At 42.6% G+C, this 20,545-nt stretch overlaps 1 protein-coding gene across 2 annotated transcripts in view; it reads left to right on the top strand.

The window, feature by feature from the left end:
- The first annotated feature begins 1,365 nt into the window (after positions 1 to 1,365).
- Positions 1,366 to 20,545, top strand: part of kctd16b (potassium channel tetramerization domain containing 16b) — a 69,638-nt gene continuing 50,458 nt past the window's right edge. Inside the window, exons 1-2 of one of the 2 annotated variants that reach the window (XM_069510038.1) lie at positions 1,366 to 2,120; positions 2,262 to 3,128. In XM_069510038.1, the coding sequence (XP_069366139.1) occupies positions 2,291 to 3,128 (838 nt within the window). In that variant the 5' untranslated portion in view covers positions 1,366 to 2,120; positions 2,262 to 2,290. Of the gene's footprint in view, positions 3,129 to 20,545 lie in introns of both variants that reach the window. The other variant, XM_020097109.2, reaches the window with a different exon arrangement.

Consider the following 20,545-nt stretch of genomic DNA (forward strand, 5'->3'; position numbering starts at 1 on the left):
AGTCCTTGCTTGCTAATGTCGATGATCCCCAAAATGGCTAAAGTGCCTTTGAGAAAAAACAGTAAATCCTACTGACTCTTGCACCAATGCAATGCAGGTGAAATCCTCCATGTCTTTTTCTCTGACCCTACAGTCAATGCAGAACAAAATTTAAAATTTAAATTTAAGTGTTAAGTGAAATAGTGTTTCCTCAGAGGTAAAACACACACAGCGCAGGAAAGCTAAAAAATGCAGTTTGGCTTGAGGCAAGGTTGGTTAAAGTGGACACATGAAAAAGACAAAAGGAAATGAATGCAGTGTAAAGGCTGCAATAAAAACACGTGTTAGCATGAAACAGACTTTCAGAGACTTCTGTGATTTTGCCCTGCAGCTGGTGTGTGTTTGTAGACTGCAAATTACACTTCATTATAATTATTTTCATCACAAACTGAATTTTGAATAAATCACATGAATCACACAATGACATCAGAGTGTTTTGTTCTGTGTTTGGTGTGGATGTGAATTGTGATGTGGCAGGAAAAGATAAACCTTTGTCAAACAAAACAATATACATCCCAGTGTTTTGTGATACATTGTGTGACCTTGTGTAAAGATATACAGCAAAAACATGAATATCAACACTTTGCACACCAAATTATATTAAACTATATTATTATATCATGTCATAATTACATCAATTCTGTTCTTTTAAGTGGTTCTGTCAATGGTGCTGAGAAGAAATCTCAGCCATGTCGCAATACAAACAGAAGGAGGCGCTGTTGCTCATTCCAAGATACATTTCTATGCAAGAGAAATTTCACATAATGTTAAAACTCCGTGGCTCTAACCACCATTTATTTGTCTGTTGGAGATAATAACTGTGCGAGCAGATTTTCACCATTGTTGCAAAATCAAAACTGCACTAATGAGGCACTCTGAATGCTAAACTGGGAATAATATACTCGGTTTGTATTGTGGAAGCCAAATAACATGTACTGTATTAATGCATTTAAAATGAAATATCATGCTAATGGATTCACGCTGGGGGTCAAGTTGCAGCATTGTAATAGTTTAGTTTATGATAATAATGGTGCAAAGATGGGTGCAGAGGTTTCACTGCCTGAAACTTGATTTTAAAATGAATCAGTGTCTTAACCTCGGACAGGACCAAGTCATTTTAACATATAGCTAAGGGTAAAAATAATTATATATAGATAATAGAATGCTTTAATGCTTTTAGGGAATGTGATGATGGTTGAGATTATGCAGAGACATTTTTCCACCAACCACCAGCAGCCTGGAATCGCCTCTTACGCGCGCAAATGTGTGTGTGTGTGTGTGTGTGTGTGTGTGTGAGGGAGGGGGGGGGGGGCAGCCGTTCAGGCACCACCCAGCTGAGGGTGAGAAGCTCGTTTCAGCACCACGGGCAGCTCCCGGTGAAAGCAGCCGCTCCTCTCCGCTGCTCCGAGGAGAAGAAGAAGAAATAAAAACCCATCAAACATCAGAGATTTTTAACCCCCCCCCCGGAGAACTGGAGCTTTTGGTTTAATTCAATCCCGAGAAGGCGACATATCTGTAGTGACAGGCTACGGACAAAACCATTACAGGACTCCCGAGGTTGGCGTGTGCAATCTCTGCGAAGTTTTCCCTCGCCGCTGAAAAGGCGCTCTGCCTCCATCCTGCCCCGGAGGAAACTACACCTGCTCGTCGTGCAAGGGGAAGTTGAAGTGAGAATACATCTGCACCTTGTGTGGACTACATCCGAGGAGAAGTTTGGGGACTTTTACCTTCGTTTCACCAGCTCCACTGCATGCGTAAATATCTGGTTTAGTGTGCAGAAGGATTGTCCTTTTCTTGTTGGATGATACTTCCAGAAGGACAAAAAAAGGAGCAGAAAAGACAAGTTTCTCATCTTTTCCGGTGCAATAGGCTTCTCCAGCCTTCGTCGCTCCCCCCTGTGCAACGCTCTTTTTTCCCCGTACAGAGATGGGAGAACGACAGCCCCATGACGCGAGCTTCTGATGCGTCCGGATCCACCTCACCTCTCTGGCTGCACCGCTCCTGATCCATCCCTCCTCCTCTGAGTCTGTTTCATTCCACATCCACAGAGGCACTGCCATCTTTCTCCCTGCTAAAGACTGGTAGGTGACAATGGCCATGGATGGATGAGCGTTGCCTTATTCAGATCGTTGTGAGATGAAGTTGGAGGCCCTGCAGCACAGATTAAAGGAGGGCAAAGCTTAGACAACTTTTTCCTGATCCATGTTTTTTTAAACTTGCAGCAGAGGAAAGGTGTGTATCCTGTGTGTTCATGACGGAAAGGATGGCGCTGACTGCAAACTGCAGGACTAACCCCAAAGAGCAGGCATCCGTCCAGAACAGCTTCCCAGATGTGGTTGAATTAAACGTCGGCGGGCAGGTTTATTACACGCGTCACTCAACTTTGGTGAACAACCCGAATTCATTACTCGGCAAGTTATTCTCCTCCAAGAAAGAGGCGTCGAATGATTTGGCGAGGGACCCCAAGGGACGTTATTTCATCGACAGAGACGGGTTTTTATTCCGGTATGTGTTGGACTTCCTCCGAGACCGACAGGTCGTCCTCCCGGACCACTTCCCGGAGAAAGGGCGGCTCAGGAAGGAGGCGGAGTACTTCCAGCTGCCCGACCTGGTGAAGCTGCTGAGCCCCGAGGACATCAAGCAAAGCCCGGACGACTACTTCCATAGCGACTACGAGGATGGATCCCAGGGCAGCGACCACCGGCAGTGCCCGCCACCCTCCCTCGTCCCCGCGGACAGAAAGAGCGGCTTCATCACGGTGGGGTACCGGGGGTCGTGCACCATGGGCCGAGAGAGTCAGAGCGACGCCAAGTTCAGGAGGGTCCCTCGGATACTTATATGCGGACGCGTGGCCCTGGCTAAAGAAGTTTTTGGGGAGACCCTGAACGAGAGCCGGGACCCGGACCGGACCCCGGATCGGTACACCTCCCGGTTTTACCTAAAGTTCAAACACCTGGAGAGATCCTTTGACATGCTGTCGGAGTGCGGTTTCCAAATGGTGGCCTGCAACTCCTCGGTCACAGCGTCGGTCGTCAACCAGCACACAGAGGACAAGGTCTGGTCCAGCTACACAGAATACGTCTTTTACCGTAAGTTTCACCTTTGACGCACATGCATGCACACACACGAACTTAGAATCGCCGCTAGTGGGCGCTCTTAGCTGGATGCTGTCTGGAGAGGAACATCTGGGAATGGGGACGGAAGGGCGTTTCTGGTTCCAGTCTGAATAGGTGAACACTATTGTGAACGCCTCCCTGTAGTGATTTGAATTGTTTCTGCCTTTTTCTACAACTGCAGCGTCCTTTCCTCTGGTTGAAATGCTCACAAAGGTAGCGTCAAACTTTCACGCTCTGTTGGTGTACAAAGTTTTTCCGAGCCCTGCTGAAAAAAAAAAGATTTGAACAATTTCACTCCAATCTGAGCCACAGTAATAGTTGTGGCAATGACGCTTGCCATTTCTCATCATGGTGAAATTTTCCACACCACCTCTCTGCTTTCATCCAGCTCTTCCTTTCATCTCGGGCATTTCCTTCTGGTGCTCCTACGCCGTCGCCCTACAATTTATCCATCTTCGCCGCTGATCTGGCAGTGAGAGAGTGGTGGTGGTGGTGGTGGTGAAGAAGAGGTCATTGTTACATTTATGTTGGCCCTTGTAAAGTTTTACGATGCCACAAAATAATCCATATATATTTGTGTCGGAGATAACTGCCACAATGCAGCTGCCGTGGTGTAGATCCAGTTAACGGCCTCTGTACCTGTGACTAATTTGGAAGTTATAAGACAAACTTCCCATAGAATAACCCCTGACCCTGTAGCAGCAGCCATTTTTGGAATGCCATCAAATATTGAGACGGAAAAACAACAATGGAACAAAAAAATGGAATTTGCGAATTTGATTGCTTTAACTTGTATGGAGACCCCCATTGATAGTGTTTGGCAACATGTTAGAGACTGACAAACTGCCAGACATATTAGCCTGACTCGTGAATCACAAGAAAACAGATTAGACTCTGTGAAACTTGTGATTACAAAATCTATTTCTATCTTCTAAGTAGACTGTGAATATTTGAAACTGCTGCTGATTGAAGTATGTTAGAATCGCAAAAGATCAAATCAAGTCCTGTTACATAAGTGAAACATCAGTGCACAATGTGCTGACTGTTGCTGCAAATACAGCTGGAGAAGCTGCCAAAAGTACTGACATCTATGTGTCAAGGGAGCAATTTGATATCCACTAATAACACAGAGGAAGAGTTTCTATTCTTAATTCAGTGATGTAGAAAATATGCGTACTTTAATTCAAATAGGAGTGGTGACGTTCACTCATCTTTCTCTATACTTTTATTATAACATTCAGTGAGGTACCAAACTATCTCAACAAACAAACACAAAAACTACACAAAAGCCAGCCACAATAGTTTGGAATTCCTGCCCTGTTCTCCCAAAAAAGTAATTTTTGATTACAGAAAATACATTTTTGGTACTTTTGTCAGTAGTAATGAAGCTGTCTCATATTTATGTGAAACATTTTGCAGTTTAACTAGAGATATTCATTCAAGTTATTTTGACTTTGCCCATTTGTTTCAGTGCTCCAGATGTTTGGTGAAAACAGTTATGGGCAAAAATCCTTTAAAAGGCTCATTTTTAATCTGACTCAGAGGAAGACATTCTAACATTGCTTTTACATTCTTCACATCTGAAAAGGATATTTTATTCATTTTGTTCCAAGATGTACTAGAAATGACTAGGATGAGGTTTCAGGAGCGCTGGTTAGAAATCACTGAGCCGTGCCTTTAGGAAAACCCCTGCTGGCCCCATAAATCATATAAGTCAAAAGATGACATGGTCACAGAGCAAACACAGTTAATAAAAGACATGATTGTGCTGGTTCCAGGCTAAATGAGCTCTGCATTAATGGTCTGCATGCAGCAGCCACAACAACTGGATGGCTCTTGGCTCTCATAACCCCCAGGAGTAGCACTAACAAGCCAAATCAAGTAGTGGTGGGGGATGGTGACACATTCACGCTCATGCAGAGATGAAGGCAAGCACACATGCACACACACATGCACGCATATTATATGACAGTGTGTGTGTGCTGCCTCCACAGACCTCTTGCTTACTGACAAACAACAAGTGCTTCCTGGCTTTGTTGACAAATGTTCAGCTTGTTCGAGGGCACACACTTAAAGACGAGGGCACAAACAGTAGCAGATGTGTTGGACCTCTGCACACACGGTGACAGAGAAGCCTACATGCAGCACTGCAAAAGTAAAAATGATAATGAAAATGATAACGCCCACTCAGAGGCGACAGTTACACAAACAGATAACCAGGCGCACTCTCAGAGGCAAACGTGCACATGAGGACACGCAAAGATGCACGTGCACACAGGTAAGCATGCAGGGAGTCTGTTAAAGGAAGCATTCATCCAGATAAGTGTAGTCATTGACCTCAGATATTTGACGTTACTGTAGTGTGTCAGTACAAACCATTGATTCACAAATATTTACACAGTTTCCACTGGTATCAACTATACCTGTTTTACACAGAAATTAGCGGGTATAAAATTAGCAGGTAAACACGGCAGAAAAAGGGCATTTGTTAACTTTCCCATCGTCATCCAAGGAGTTTGCCTCTGTGGGTTTTGTCATAATCGAATGATTGGCCTGAAGTTAATGTAGTATGCGCAGACTGCCAAAATAAAGGAGAAAAAAAATCCAGTGTGTTCACCTGTTTTTTGATTAAAACCTATTTCACCCAGGGGTAAATACAGTTTATACCAATTCCCATTGAAGAAAGTGGGCAAGTGGGTTTTTTGACCACTGGAAATGGGGCTTTAGAGCATATTATCTAAAGGTTAGAGGGATTTTTGGGAACTCCCTTGACCCAGGGCCTGAGACCCAGTATTCTGTTTACCTGCTCATCAAATTTTTTGGTGTGCTCATCTTTTCCCTCTCCCCCCTTGTCTTTTCTCTCCCTCTTCTCATTTCACGGCTCCACATTTCTCTTTAGTCAATTACACCCAGCTTTTCTCTCGTGTCTCAGTTCCTCACCTTCCATCTCTCCATCTTCAATTTACTGTATGTGCTGCTGGGGGCAAGGAGCAGCGCGGTGGCACCAGTTACCTTTACATGCCTCAGTGCACCATCACGCCTCCTGTCTCGCTTCTTATTCACTTATCTGTCTCTCTGCCTGTCCGTCTCCATGAACGTTTACTTATAACTTCATATTCAGCCGTGTCATTCCACATTTTAAGGATTTTATTGTGCCTCTCATCATTACGCACTGACAATGTGTTGGTCTTTCTTTTTTGTTGGCCCTCTGTCGGCCATATTGGAGGTCTTTGGCAACAGTGGCAACTCATTGTGCCTCTCACATTGTGATTGGATCCTGTCAACATCTTGACAGGCTTTTGATGAGCTCATGTTCTGGCCATGCTTGAGGCACAAGTGGGCTTTAAACATCGTGCTGACATTTTCGGGAAAGTGTCGCTCCACTTTCGACATGCACAATGCCTGGACCCTTGACATGAACCTCCCTGAACATCAGGGAGGTGAACAACATGGGGCGGCTCTGGTTATTGAGATACAGAGAATTGTTGGGCAAGACACTAAACCCCAAAGTATGTGAGTAAATGTATAAGATAAGATAAAACTATTGATCCCACAATGGGATCAGAACGAGGTAGACAAGAGAATAAAAATACAAAAGAAGTCAGCAGAAATAAAAATGAGAGAATATGTACATAATAAACACCCTTCACTACAGAAAAAATATTGCTTGTAAAGAAAAAAGTATTTCGGTAAGCGCAGGATGATTGCAAAAGAATATAAAAGCATAAGGTGAAACTGAGATAGGCAAAATGACTGTTGTGCAAAAAGACCATTTTAAGCTAACCAAAAAAAGATACGAAACGTTAAACGATATGATTATGCTACATCGGTAGTGTGCAGACGATACTGATGTGCAAAATAGTGTAAACATAGTTAAGAACAGTCCTAAGTAGATTATGATGATAAAAAAAAACAGCCACTATTAATTTAATGTTATGTTTGCTGTTGTAGAGTCAGCAGTGGGAATAAAGGACCAGTGGAAGTGTTAGTTCTTAGTGCAGCAGCCTGCTGCTGCTGAAAGAGCTGTTCAGGGCCTCCACAGTGTTGTGTAGGGGGTGAGAGGTGTTGTCCATGATGGAGGTCAACTTCACCAACATCCTTCTCTCACCCACTTCCTCAGAGAAATCCAGAGGGATCCAGGACTGAGCTGGCTCCCCTAATGTATGAGCAGGCGAATGGTACGTTCAGTGGAGCTCTGTAAGTGGTCACTTAGTGCTATATAAAAGCAATCCATTGACCATATACCTCTTAAAAATGTGAGCCAGGCTTTACTTCAGTGGTCAACCCCATGCACTAATGTTTCTGATGCTGGATTGGACTAAAGCTGATTGATCAATTAAGTATATAGATTCATTTATATTGAATTTATATTTTAATCTCTACTAAATATTTTTGATTTATTCCTCATAAATCAATAGATCCAACTATCCTCTGCACATAAGGTTAGGTTCAAAAATGTTGTGGAAAGTATCTTAAGTGTATGTATCCTTATGTAATGTTCTATCCATATATCTTTGGCAGCATAGTGTATCTGCCTTTTAGCTGCACCAAGGATGTTATGTTTTCACCCGTGTGTTTGTTTGTAGGTTGGTTTGTGTGTCTGTTTGTCATCAGGATGAATTACCTTAAAACTTGGAAGGATGCAGTGTTGGTGCTGGATTTGCACCGAATTTCAATTTCGGTGCAGATCCAGATCAGGGAGCGGAACCAACATTCTCTTTCACTTTCTTTAACATTGTGTGTTTTCACTATTTACACAAGGAGGAGTTAATTCATGGATCCAGATGAAAAAATATACTTCGGCCTTGGTGGAGGTATGCACTCTATTAAGTGACATATTTGATCTGAAGGAAAGGTGCAGATTGGTAACTGTAACCCACTACAACAATTTCAGGTATTTTGTAATTTTATAAATTGGATTACATCCATTTCAACTCTGTGCCTTCATAATGGAGCCAAGTGTATTAAGGACACTTCAACTACAACTGAGTGTCTCACTCATTCACTTTCTGTTTCCAATTTGATTGACACAACTTCCACTAACAACCTCCATGTTTTCTTTGCCAGAAGCTTGAACATCTATTATGTCTTTCAATCCTCAGTTTTTCTTGTTATCTATTGCCCTGGATTCTACGCTGCTCAGATTTTAGCTATCAATCTGTTTTCTGTTTGTAATTAGTCAAATTCTTGATGGCCTGTAGGAAAATGTATTTACAAATTTGCTGCATAGCAAGAAAGATAATTAATCATCTTCACGAACAGTAGATTCAGTGGTTCTCGCCGCAGGGCCTGACAGAGCCTGTGCTGCAACAGAACCATCCAACACAACCTCTTCCATGAGGCAAAAGAAGGCAATATTTCTAAAAACCTGCTGAGAGAATACGAAAACCATGTTTTCTGGCTCAGGATGTGTTTCCCTAGGCTGTATTTTTTTCCTCAGCTGAACATGCCAGATTGAAGTGTGTGTACAAATGGCCCCTCTGATATGGCCATGTGTGTTGGTGTGTGTCACATTGTGCCATTAGCCTGTTACACGCAGATGAGCAACTCCTTGTATGGCAAATGTGTTTTGGCAGGTGGGAAGAAAGGGGTCATGATAATGGTTACGGTGTTTGTGAGTGTGTGAGTGTGTGAGTGTGTGTGTGTGTGTGTGTGTGTGTGAGAGAGATAATGTGACCCATGTTGCACTACCTGAGGCATTTGCACACCCGTTGAGCCTCTAGCTAAACACACCGGCAATCCACCAAGCAGCCAGACACACACACACACACACACACCAACACACGTACACCCACTTGTAGACACAAATACCCATCGCTATAAGAAACTATCATCCCGCGAGCCTCTCCCTGCCCAGTCGGTGAAGACATTAGCAGCGGCGGTCCCATGCTGCAGGCCTGTAGGAAGTGATTAGCCGAGGAGCAGACAGGCCGTGACAGCTCTGAGGAGAGTCTTGATAGGGACAGCTGCTACCCTGGCCTCAGCTCCACAGGGGAGTCCACCACCGCACACCTCAACTCTGCATTATCCAGACAAAAAGGAAGGTGAGAGGAAGCAGGTGGAGAACTATTTTTTAACGCCTCTGTTACTATGACTACTCTGTTACTGATGACCACTTCTAATACAACTAGTACTAGAGTTCAGGCTGTACCAAGATTTAAACCATAAAAGTGATGTCATTAAGATTTTTACACGTCTATTCATCCATCCATTATCTATACCACCTTTCCTTATGAGGCTCTCAGGGGAGAGCTGGAGCCAATCCCAGCTGACGTTGGGCGTGTAAACCCTGGACATTTACTTTCCATTATGTTACAAACTGTTTATTCTAATCAATGTTGTAAATACTCTCATTTTGTTGATGTTGTCCGTTACCCGTGGTGTCTATTGCACTTCTGTCCATCCAGGGAGAGGGATCCCTCACATGTGGCTCTCTCTGAGGTTTCTAGGTTCTTTTCCCCCTGTTAAAGTTTTTTTTATGTAGTTTTTTTCTTTACTCTTGTTGAGGGTTAAGGACAGAGGATGCCACACCTTGATAAGCTCTATGAGACAAATTGTGATTTGTGAATATGGGCTTTACAAATAAAATTTGATTGATTGACATTTACCCGACGTATCACAGGCCAAACATACAGAGAGAAACAACCATTCACACCTACGGAAAATTTAAAGTCGAGACATAACCTCCATTCTGCATGTCTCTGGACTGTGGGAGGAGGCTGGATTACCCAGAGACCCACGCAAACACGGGAAGAACATGCAAAGCCTGCAACCAGAGCTTCCTGCTGCAGTTATAGTATGTAGTCCTCTCAAATAAATGACATGGGTCCACTATGTTAAACTGTAGTTGCTTGAGTATTTACACAAAAGTGTAGATGCATAAAAGTGTGAGTGAGAAAGAGTCTGAGCTGCTGTGTTTTTTTTTTACAAGCTGTTGGCGAAGAAGAGACTCCTGACTGAGCTGGAAAAAAAACATAAAAGCTCACATGATCCTTTCCTTTCCTTTTCAAAACGATAAAAAGCTGCTGTAGGCTTGGAATATTTTTACAGGTAAAATTAAACAAAATCCTTTTTCTCAGGTAAGGACGACTGATTTAAAACAGCGGATGGAAAAGGGAGTGGAAGGAGTGAGCGATTGAAGGTGAAACTCCAAAAGCAGCTGAGGGTAAACAGAAAGTGAACTCAGTTTTCACTTTTGAAATAGAGTTTATTCACCTTCTTGAATAAATTGAGGGAAAAACAGGAAATCAATGTAGATGAAGCTCATCCTGAAACAATATTCTTATTTGCATTTAAATTGTGGTTATTTGATTGATTTCACAGTGGGAGGGGCAGGTGGGGTTATAACAAAATAAGGGGAGAACACTATAAAAGCAAGAATAAAAAAGGGGCAAGCGGGTCATATGAAAAGAAGATCGACTTTTTTGTTTGTCTAGCCTCCCCTTGACCTTCTCCCCTGGAAGCTTAGCGTAGCTACGTAGCGAATATTCCCATAATCCCCAGTCTCTGGAGAATACAGGGAACTACAGAGCTCTGGGAGAGTGTGCAAGAGAGAAAGTGAACACCAGAGCGTCAACAAGCTCCTCTAAGCCCTCTGCAACTCCCTCATCTCCTTGCTGTCTATCAGCCCATTTTCTCCTCCTCTGTGACTCTTGACACTCTATTCTCTCCGTGGCGGTGGGCACAGTTGATACAATGCCGATGCTCTCCCCCTGTTGTGTTGGAATAAGTGCTCCGCGGTGCGACGAGGTGTGGAGCGCCGCCATAATGACAGAAACTGCAGCTGGAGAGCCTCTTCACTCGCTCAATCCGCCGGCTGGCTGCTGCAATGCATCAATGCTTTAACATCCCGGCTATGTGCGAGTCCAGATTGACTGGAAAAAACATGCACAGAATCCCCATCACATCAGTAATTGCACAGCATAATCAAACCAATGGCTGTTGCCACTGTGGGGGTGCGGGTCACGCATCAGAATAATGCTGCTGCCATTAAAGTTTCTCCAACTGAGGATCTGGCACAACAAAATGAAAATCAGAGAATAATAGATAAGCTCCCATACATGAGCCTGTTTGTTGCTTGGTTTTTGTTTGTCGGCAGGATTACGCAAAACGACTAAGTGGAATTTCACAAAACTTGATGGGACAAGGGACAAGAAAGCAGCCATTGCATTTTTACATGGATTCTGTCAAAGAGGCCGATCCAGGTACTTTATCTAGATCAAGTGTTTTGTGACATTTCTACCAATTCTCCCAGCGAATAATTAATGAATCTTGATGGGATGATGTCATGACATATTTAGGGGAGTGATATTTATGTGTGTGTGCAATTTGGTGTAGCTTGATTCAGTTTAAGGGTCTTGGCAGAGGAAGAGTCAGATTCTAGTTGTTACTGATATAATAGCTAATAACAGTGAACGTACCCACAGGTAGGGATTTCTGCAGTATGAGTTTTTTATTTTATTTGAGTTTGGTTTGGGTGCATTTCTAAATGTTTAGAGGCAAATTTAACTCAAACTGAAACTTGATGTAAATAAATTGACGATCTTGTCTTTGTCTCTTTTGCACGGGGGTCAGGAAGCTGGCTCACATGTGGTGATACATGTCTGGTGTTTCCAGGGCACATGGTAGCTTAAACCTGTGTTTCCTGTTTGTGCCATTGAGCATGTTTTTACTTCGGCAACCCAGGGCTAAATTCTCAGTCTGTCGACAGCAGAGACATCAGAGCTGGTAAAAAATAAAGTGTTTTGGGAGTGAATTTGTGTTGCTTCACTGGTACGTTTGTTTTCTTCTTCTCTCTCGCTCATCATCTGCCTCCACCTCATGCATCGTGTGCAGATAGTGTGACTGATGAAGCAGTGGGTCAATAATCAGGATATTACTTAAACTTCTTCATAAAACTTTCCAGTTTACTTGTGTTTTTTGGAGCATTCCTTATTCCTAGGTGCCTCATTAGCAACACACATTGTCACTCACACCACAGTGGTCCGCGGCTTGATGGAGCATATGGTCATAACGCTGTAATCTCACTCCAACGTGCTTTATAGCCTCCCAGGGCAGAGTGTCAGTGGCATTTCATTTGTAAGTGGAAATAAAGACTTTATGTCCATTAAGGAAGCCAGACGCACTTCCAGAGGAAATTAACTCTGGGGGAAATTACGGAAACCACCTATGGTACTCTGTGATAAAAGCTTAATGAGTCTTAAGCTTCTGAAAAACTACAGTATAACAGATCTTTAGACTTATTTGTAGAATTTTGGTCGTTTTTGACACAAATCTCAAACAGGATTTGATTTTAATTTTAAACAAAAAAACACCTAAAGGAGGATGAAAAAATAATACAAATACTTAACTTGAAGCCAATTAAATATGAAAGTAGACACATATATTTCCAGAGAAAAGTATTTGGGGCTTTATAACATATTTTGATGGTTAAAAAAATTGCTTTACTGTGGTTTGACTCTAGTATGGTATTAGACAGAACATGCCTTGGTATCACTGCAGAGGATGAACGTCAGTGCTACGTCTCATCAGTAATCCATCTGTGTCATTTCAGAGTACTCAGCTGCTTGCTAGAGCATAATGTCATCACCATTTCATTGCTAAGTGGCTGTAAAGCTCCCTGTCCATTAAAGCACGCACACATTTGCTGAACAAGGGTACACACACATGCCCTGCCCCACTCACACACACACACCCTGGGAGGATAACCTGTACAAACAGCTCACAGGTGAAAAATGACTGATTAAAGATCAGACTGCACATTTAAACACACTCACTGTGTCTACAGTAATCCACCTCATCTCCCACTGTGGTGCAGGATCCCATCCGTCTGGTAATTTCTCTCCTATTACAATTTTACTGCGATGGATGAGATTAATTTTATTTAATTCTGACTGGATTCATGTGAGCAGCACCAAGAACACACAAAATCACAACACCAAGCTTTTACTGCGCTGCACCTCATGGTCTCAACGTTTCTTCATCAATGTCTTTATAATCTATTCGCTTCTATCAGCAGCTCACGTTCAAAACTTAACAGGGCAGGTTCAGTCGAGTAGGAAAAATAAAACAGACGTTATGGAGCTGGTGTTTCTAATACACACTGAATACAGTGCATGTTACAGAGGAACAGAAACTATTAACCATGCTGAGATAAAACATTTGAGATGGTTTATTGTCTTTTTATTCAGCAAATATGATGACAAGTAAAGAAAAAACCATCAGGATCTGATTGTTTGGAGTTCATGGTAAATCACTCAGTATTTTCTGTCTCAAAGTAAAGATGATTTGTAGAAAATGAGAGCGTCCGCTATTGTCGCTTCAAGCCCCAGTTCCTGTTTACCATTCACGGTGTAATGAATTATTGAGTCTTGTTCACAAAGGGACTGCACAGTATGTGGCAGCCACACAGGGGTCCCCACTGCTTGTTTGCTGAAGTAATGGGTTGCTACCTGGGGTCCTACGTACACATTCTACCTTTGTAATGGTCGCATATATTAGCTATGTGCAGATAATCATTTGCTGGCTGTGAACCTGTGTGATTACGGCCTACAGACAGGAAGTAATGCTGGTAAATTGGTTTTGCAGGACAAGTGAGCGTGTAAACACTCAATGGCGCATATGCAGAAACACACACATGCACACATAATGTAAATAAGATCAGACAACACAGTCCAGCCTTGAGACACATTATTCACTATGAGATGAACCTGGCCAGAGCTGTAGAGGGATTTTTTTCTAAATCCAAACAAGCAATGAACCGACACAAAGTCTAATCTGCAGACCTATAGAGTAAAACGTTTCTGCATGGAGGCTGCAGCCAGATTGAAAGTCTAGATCTGATCTTGGGAGCACACAAGGGCTGTGTTTGTACATGGGGGCGCACTGTTGTGAGCTGGGACGACAAACAAGCAAATGGAGCAAGACAATTATCAACATCCATCACTTCAGAAACTAATTTAGCCAATTACAGGCGTTACAGGCTGACATTTAGGTGCAACTCTCCCCTTTAATCATTTAGGGTTTACTCTTTCACACACACGCACGCACACGTAAACACACACGTTAAAATGGTGGTATTGAAGCAATAATGTAGTTGTCTTGTTAAATAATTGCACGTTCTTTTTGAAGAATAAATCACATTCATCTTGATTAGAATTTCATGTGTGTTGTATGTTTTTCTGTGTCAATGTACAGTATGTGTGTGTGTGTGTGTGTGTGTGTGTGTGTGTGTGTGTGTGTGTGTGTGTGTGTGTGTGTGTGTGTGTGTGTGTGTGTGTGTGAGGTGGAATAGAGGACACATGGTCTTTACCAGATCTCACTCTCCTGTTTTCATGCAACACCCAATAACGAATGTCACTTGGCTTTCCACCCTCAGACATCACTCACCCTCTGGAGGAGCTCTCCTCCTCCTCTCTTCTCCTCTACTTCACCCAGCTTCACTTGTCTTTCACCGCCAGTTTACATTCCCCTCATGAATACACCATTAGCTATGCTTTTTTCTTTTTTTTGTTCCCCAGCAAAAAGACGAGAGATGTGCCACATTGTGCAGGCAAACAAACCAAAAATAGGCACGGAAATAGACAAAGTCAAAAGAAAAATATGCATATTGAGATCGTCGACCAATGAGCCAAAACGGTAGATTCTGCATAAATATTCAGGACGTGTTTGTCGGAGACAGTTTGCCTTGGAACTCAAAATCTTTTCAAAGTTGGTTTTGACTCATCCGTTAAAACCATAACTCCTCAAGGGCATGAGGTTTGTTTTTTTCCAGCTTTTTGATCAACTTTTGCTGATCAGGTGGTTTGTGTTCTTGCATCTCAACATTGGTGTTGTTAAATACACCAAATGGGCCTTCTGGGTGTTTGTCAGTACATTGTCCTGCATAGAGCAAGTCCAATATCACATGACGCCAAATGTTACATTTTGTGCTTTGGGAGAGTAAACATGGAGAAGAGGAGGCAGAAAAAGGAAGAAATGAAGAGCAGACACACACACACACACACACACACACACAAACACATTATCTGGTATACAGCTTAATCTCTTGCGACGCTATCAGTCTATCTCTCTGCCTCTTGGTTCTTACCATTTTTTAAGCTATGGGCAGTGGAGCCAGCTGAGTGAACAAATCCATAGTGGTTACCAAACACAAATAGATGTTTAGTTTTGATTCGCTGGCAGCATACAAACATGTTTTGGCTTGAATTTTCCAAGTAGGCATCAAGCACTTTTGACATTTTTCTTTCTGGTTTTTTCTTCTCGGGGTCTCATCTTCCTGTTCTGTATCTGCTGCTGCTTTGAGCGTTTGAATCTGTGCCAGCTGTGCAGATCAGTTATATGTTTTTTGGTTTTCTCCAGAGCATTTAAAGCAACAAGGTGTTGTGCCGAGAGCTCAGACCCTCTGTCTTTTTGCAAACAATCTCTAGCATGGTGTTGATCTGAAACATCTCACCTGGAGTGCACCGAGTGCTACATTGGCTGCCAGGAGATGTTTTTGATTGTTTTGGCTTTGGCTGCTGTTGGTGCTCTGAGCCTCTGTCTCACTCCATAGCCCTTTCTCTTATTAACCCTCCTACATCCCCCTCTTCTTCCCCCTTAATGTCTCCCTCTGACAGCCGGAGTGAAGAGCGTGCTTGCTGCTGTTCTCACTGCTCCAGGACTTTGTCTCTTTGTGTTTGTCCTTCTTTTCTACATCCACCTCTTCTCTGCCTTTTTCTTCCTCCCTGAAAGAGCAGGGGTTTGCTGTGATTTGGCCCTTATCTAATTTTCTGTGAGGTTTGTAACCATTGCTTTCAGTGCTCTGTCTTTATCTACTTGAGACTCTTTATTTGGTTGGTTTTTCTATCCCTTTTTTCTCTCCGAGTGCCCGAGGAGAAGTAAAATCAACAGCAGCCAGAACAACAGTGCTAGTCTCCCTTCCTTTTTATTCTGCTCCATTTTATTTTCTGCTTCTCTTCACTCTGCGCTATTGGCTCTGTTTTTTTTCTTCCTGTTGTCTCTTCTCTTCTCCTCATTGGTTGCTACTTCCAAAGAGGGAGAAGGAGACACTTCACAGCAAGTGAAATGGAAATAGAGTTCAGCTCTGCACAAGAGACGCACTTCTTGGTCATTTGCTGCTCTTACATTAAAACCTATATAACATAAATACTTGACCTCCCTGAATGAACGTTTCAGTCGTCCACGAGCCCGTAAAATAAACCTGGAAAGGTCAGCTCAAGAGGGATGAGTGGGGCTGGGAGTCATTTGTAACAGAGGCTGGGTTTTTTGCTCGGTGTATTTCCACAATCGATGAGGAGGCTCCGCTGTGTGAAAATAGAAAAGTTGAAGTAAAAAAAGGGTCACATTAGGACTATTTCTGCATGGTGCAGTTATTGCAAGTGTCTCTGGTAAGTGTTAAGTTTATCTCACTTTATTTTAGTGTATTTGCAAAATAAAGTAACTTCCACGGCAAATTAAATGTATCATTTTTAATCTGTACTGCATGAAGCTATTATTTTGCTCGAGACAAATCTGAGCATCAGTGGCCCTGCAGTCAGTCTCATGTGTGCACTCTGCTTACATGAAACCACAGGGAAAAAGCAAAGAGGCTCTCCCCAGTGGAGTTCCTGCTACGGAACGTCATTACTCACGGGTCATATGACCCTTGAAGTGACCTCTGTCTACCTTTGACCTTTAACCTGGTGGTGGTAAAGATGACCTATGACAAGCAGAGTCCTTCTTTGGGGGCGCTGGGTTGCAGGTGCGCACTCACTCACACACAGACACACACACACACACACACCTCAATTGATCCATCCATCTAGTGCAGCTGGAGCAAACTACACTCAAAGCCCTGATGCCCTTCACCCGATGAGTGTGCTCCATCCCTTCCTGGGGGACCCCAAGGTTTCTCCAGGCCAGATGGGATATGTAATCCCTCCAGCATCTTGGTCTGCCATGGCGTCTCCTATCAGGTCGATGTGCTCGGAATATTTCTGGAGGGAGGCGTCATATACCGGCATCCTGATCAGATAAAACCAACCACTTAAACTGGCTCCTCTTAATGCAAAGGAACAGCAATCCTACTCTGGGCTCTTTAGAGCAATTGTACATATAGACTCCCCCAGAGTGAGAGTTTATTTATAGCCCGGTGTTGGATATCATCCACTGATCACTGCAACACTATACGGATGTGTTATCTTTACAGCAGAACTTGATTCTTTTGACAGTTGCACAAGTAATGCATAAAATATTTGGTTTGATTTTGGCTGTTGGATCTTCACTTCATTGTTTTGGTCACTACCTGAAGCCGAAGATCGCTAATGATTGCTGGAATTTAAATTGATGGTCACTTCTGTCATTTATTTTATTTCTTCTGAATCTTTGCTCTGTTGTTGCTCTTATGAATTTTTAATGGTTAGGATCGTAGATCAGTTCACTTCTTGTTAGTTTAGTTTGATTCTGTTTGCATCTGTACTAGTGTGTATTCACAAGCTTGTTTGGCCTGCTACACACAGAGTGACCACAAGAGAGGTCAGAGTGTCAGAAAGTAACACACACACACACACACAGTAAGTCAGGAATCCATTATCAGTCTGGAGTAGCCCATAGAGAGTGTGAGTTATGAGGTATACGAGTGGATGGGGTGCTAATATGAATGGATGCCTCTCATATACTGCATGCTGCTGCCAGCCAACTGAAGTGATGACTTTGTGCATTCACGCTGAGCGGAGGACTTCCTGCGATCAACTTGGTTACGGTTTGATGAATGCAATTTCAGTATGACTTCATTTTGGGGAGGCGAGGTGCGAGAAGCTCAGATGTGATGACTCTGTTTTTGAATTTAGCCGAGAATAACTTTGAAAGTGACAGACTGGCAGGTCCTCATTTTGTTTATGGATGCATTTGTTATTATTACATGTCTGGGATATCAAATTACACTTTATCTAATGGGCGTTTTCATTGGTAGAATAGTTGAGGTAAAGGGTTGGTTCTGGACTTGATCTGCTGCATGTCTCACTCAGGTTCTTTGAAACTTTGTTAATTGCTGGTTTTAAGTATTACAAATCCAACAGGGCAAACAAACTGGGATTCATAGTGTAGGATGAAAAGTGCAACACAGCTAATAAGCTACAATAGCTTCCTCTCCAGCTCACCGTGCCCTCAAAGGTCAACACTGTCAAGGCAGCTTGCTTTTGGTCAGCAGAGCAAAATTAAAGGTCAAAGTTTATCAGGGTCAAAACTGTATTTGCCCTCTCGAGTGGAACATCTGATCTCAGCATTCATTATAAATTTACAAAGGAATCACCACAATCAGAAATGTTGCTGTTTTACCTCCTCATGTGTCATGGCCTTTAAAGCTCTTAAAAGAATTGTTATCTTAAAATATTGTTGCTCGAAGATTGCATTTCATTGCTCATATCACAGCCAAAATTATTGTGGCATTTAGATAAACAAATATACAGTAAACAAGTGTCAAAAGAAAGACAGATCATGAAAAGCAGCGGAGATCACCTGGAAAAAACAAGCTAGGCACTTTGCTGTTATAGTACGTTGTTTTCCCTATAGCGGTCAAAAGTCTCTGGAATACGTTACCAAACCAGCATTTGGCTGACAAATGCAAACAGAAATCGAAATGGATTTTCAAAGTGCTAGAGGTGCTTGGGATTTCTGAATGCTCTCACGTGGTTAAGAATATTTAAATCAAATGGAGCCCAATGATTAAGTCTTGAGAAGATGGGGGATTGTAGTCAACAGTCTTCCTCCATCTGCATCTAAGACCCTCCACTGGGTTAGTTCTAAGTGTAACTCAAAGGCACCTCGACAGTGCGGGAGAGAATTATTCATTCACCTCCACTCCTCAGTCTTTTTTTCCCAAACTGACACAGACAACAGATCAAGCCAACCTACATAATCTCTGTCTCACCTGGAAGTTTCCCCGATGCGTCCCCCAGCATTGTATGTGCCATAAATTGCAAGGTCATGTGTTAAGGCAGAGGGGGGGGAATCTGATCTGGTATGATCAAGTGATACTTCCTCTACATGGGCTTGGTTTCACTGCTGCTCCACATGCTCATAGATCATCAGATAAGGCAGCGCTCTGACAGGGAAGCTATTGGCTGGCAGTGCCGCTGGAGTCTCTGCAACGCCACAGGTCACACTGACAGCATAAATGGCACACATACTGTATATTTATATAAATATATATATATACACACACACACATGCACGCACGCACGCATGCACGCATGCACGCATGCACGCATATATAAGAATTCATAGGTACAACACAGCGAGATAGACATGCACCATTACTGTGCAATGGATGTATTTTTAAAAAATGAACATCCTGTATATAATGTACATGTAAGTGGGGCAGCTCTGGCTCAGAACGTGGAGCAGGTCATACATTAATCACACAGTTTGTGGATCGATCTCCTCCTCCTCCTCTCCACACGTGGACATGTCCTTGAAGCACTGAACCCAAAATGCTATCACTTGTTATGCCTGCAGCTTGCATGCCAGTGTATGTGTGTGAGATGGCAAATCTAAGGGCAAATCATTCATCTTCCTCAAAAAGTTCCTGAGTTACAGCTTTGAAATGTGAACGTGTCAAATCCTACAGGAATGATCATACAGCCAAATATTGAAATTTTTAAATCTAAAAAGTTTACACTTATATTTTATACCAATAAGGAAGGGTGTGTCTGAGAACCACAAAGACTATTTGATTAATCGATTGACAAACAATTTTGGGGATCAAACAATAATTATAATCATTTTAAAACAGTAATGACAAATATTAACTTTGTGTAGCTTCTGAAATATTATGTTTTTCTTTTTTCACACGTTATTAAATTCATTATTAAATTTCCTCAATTTCCTTGAACATAATATCTGAACAAGTTATTGAAAAGTCAATCAATTGAAGAATTGATAGATGCAGCACTAGTGTGTAACCTAGAGATTTGTTGGCAAACGGTATCTGTCAGATAAACAGTCATGATCTTGTGACATCTCAACCCAAACCTTCACAAAGAAGAGACTCTGTGACAATAACAAGTTTACACGTGTTGCCTTCAAAAGCTGCGTGGAGATTTAGAATGCTCCTCCCTTCCTTATAGTCAGTGGGGACACCACATGATCAGGGATCCAGTGGGACGTTATGAAAAGAGAAGATGAAAGAAGAGATGTTTTCACCAGCGTTCATTTTAAGGGATACTCTAAAAGCATCCAACACAAACTCTTTGGTATGAAACTTTTCAGGAGGACGTGACCTTGAGCTTTGCCTGAAATAATTCTTCACAGTCACTTTTCAGACAGGGGCCTTTGAAGTCACTATTGTTCTGGCTGAAACATACTGGGAGTCTTTTGCACATTATGATACCAGTGCTGATGGCTCGAGGAAA

This window comes from Paralichthys olivaceus, chromosome 15, assembly GCF_024713975.1.
Source record: "Paralichthys olivaceus isolate ysfri-2021 chromosome 15, ASM2471397v2, whole genome shotgun sequence".
In the NCBI taxonomy this organism is placed as follows: domain Eukaryota; kingdom Metazoa; phylum Chordata; class Actinopteri; order Pleuronectiformes; family Paralichthyidae; genus Paralichthys; species Paralichthys olivaceus.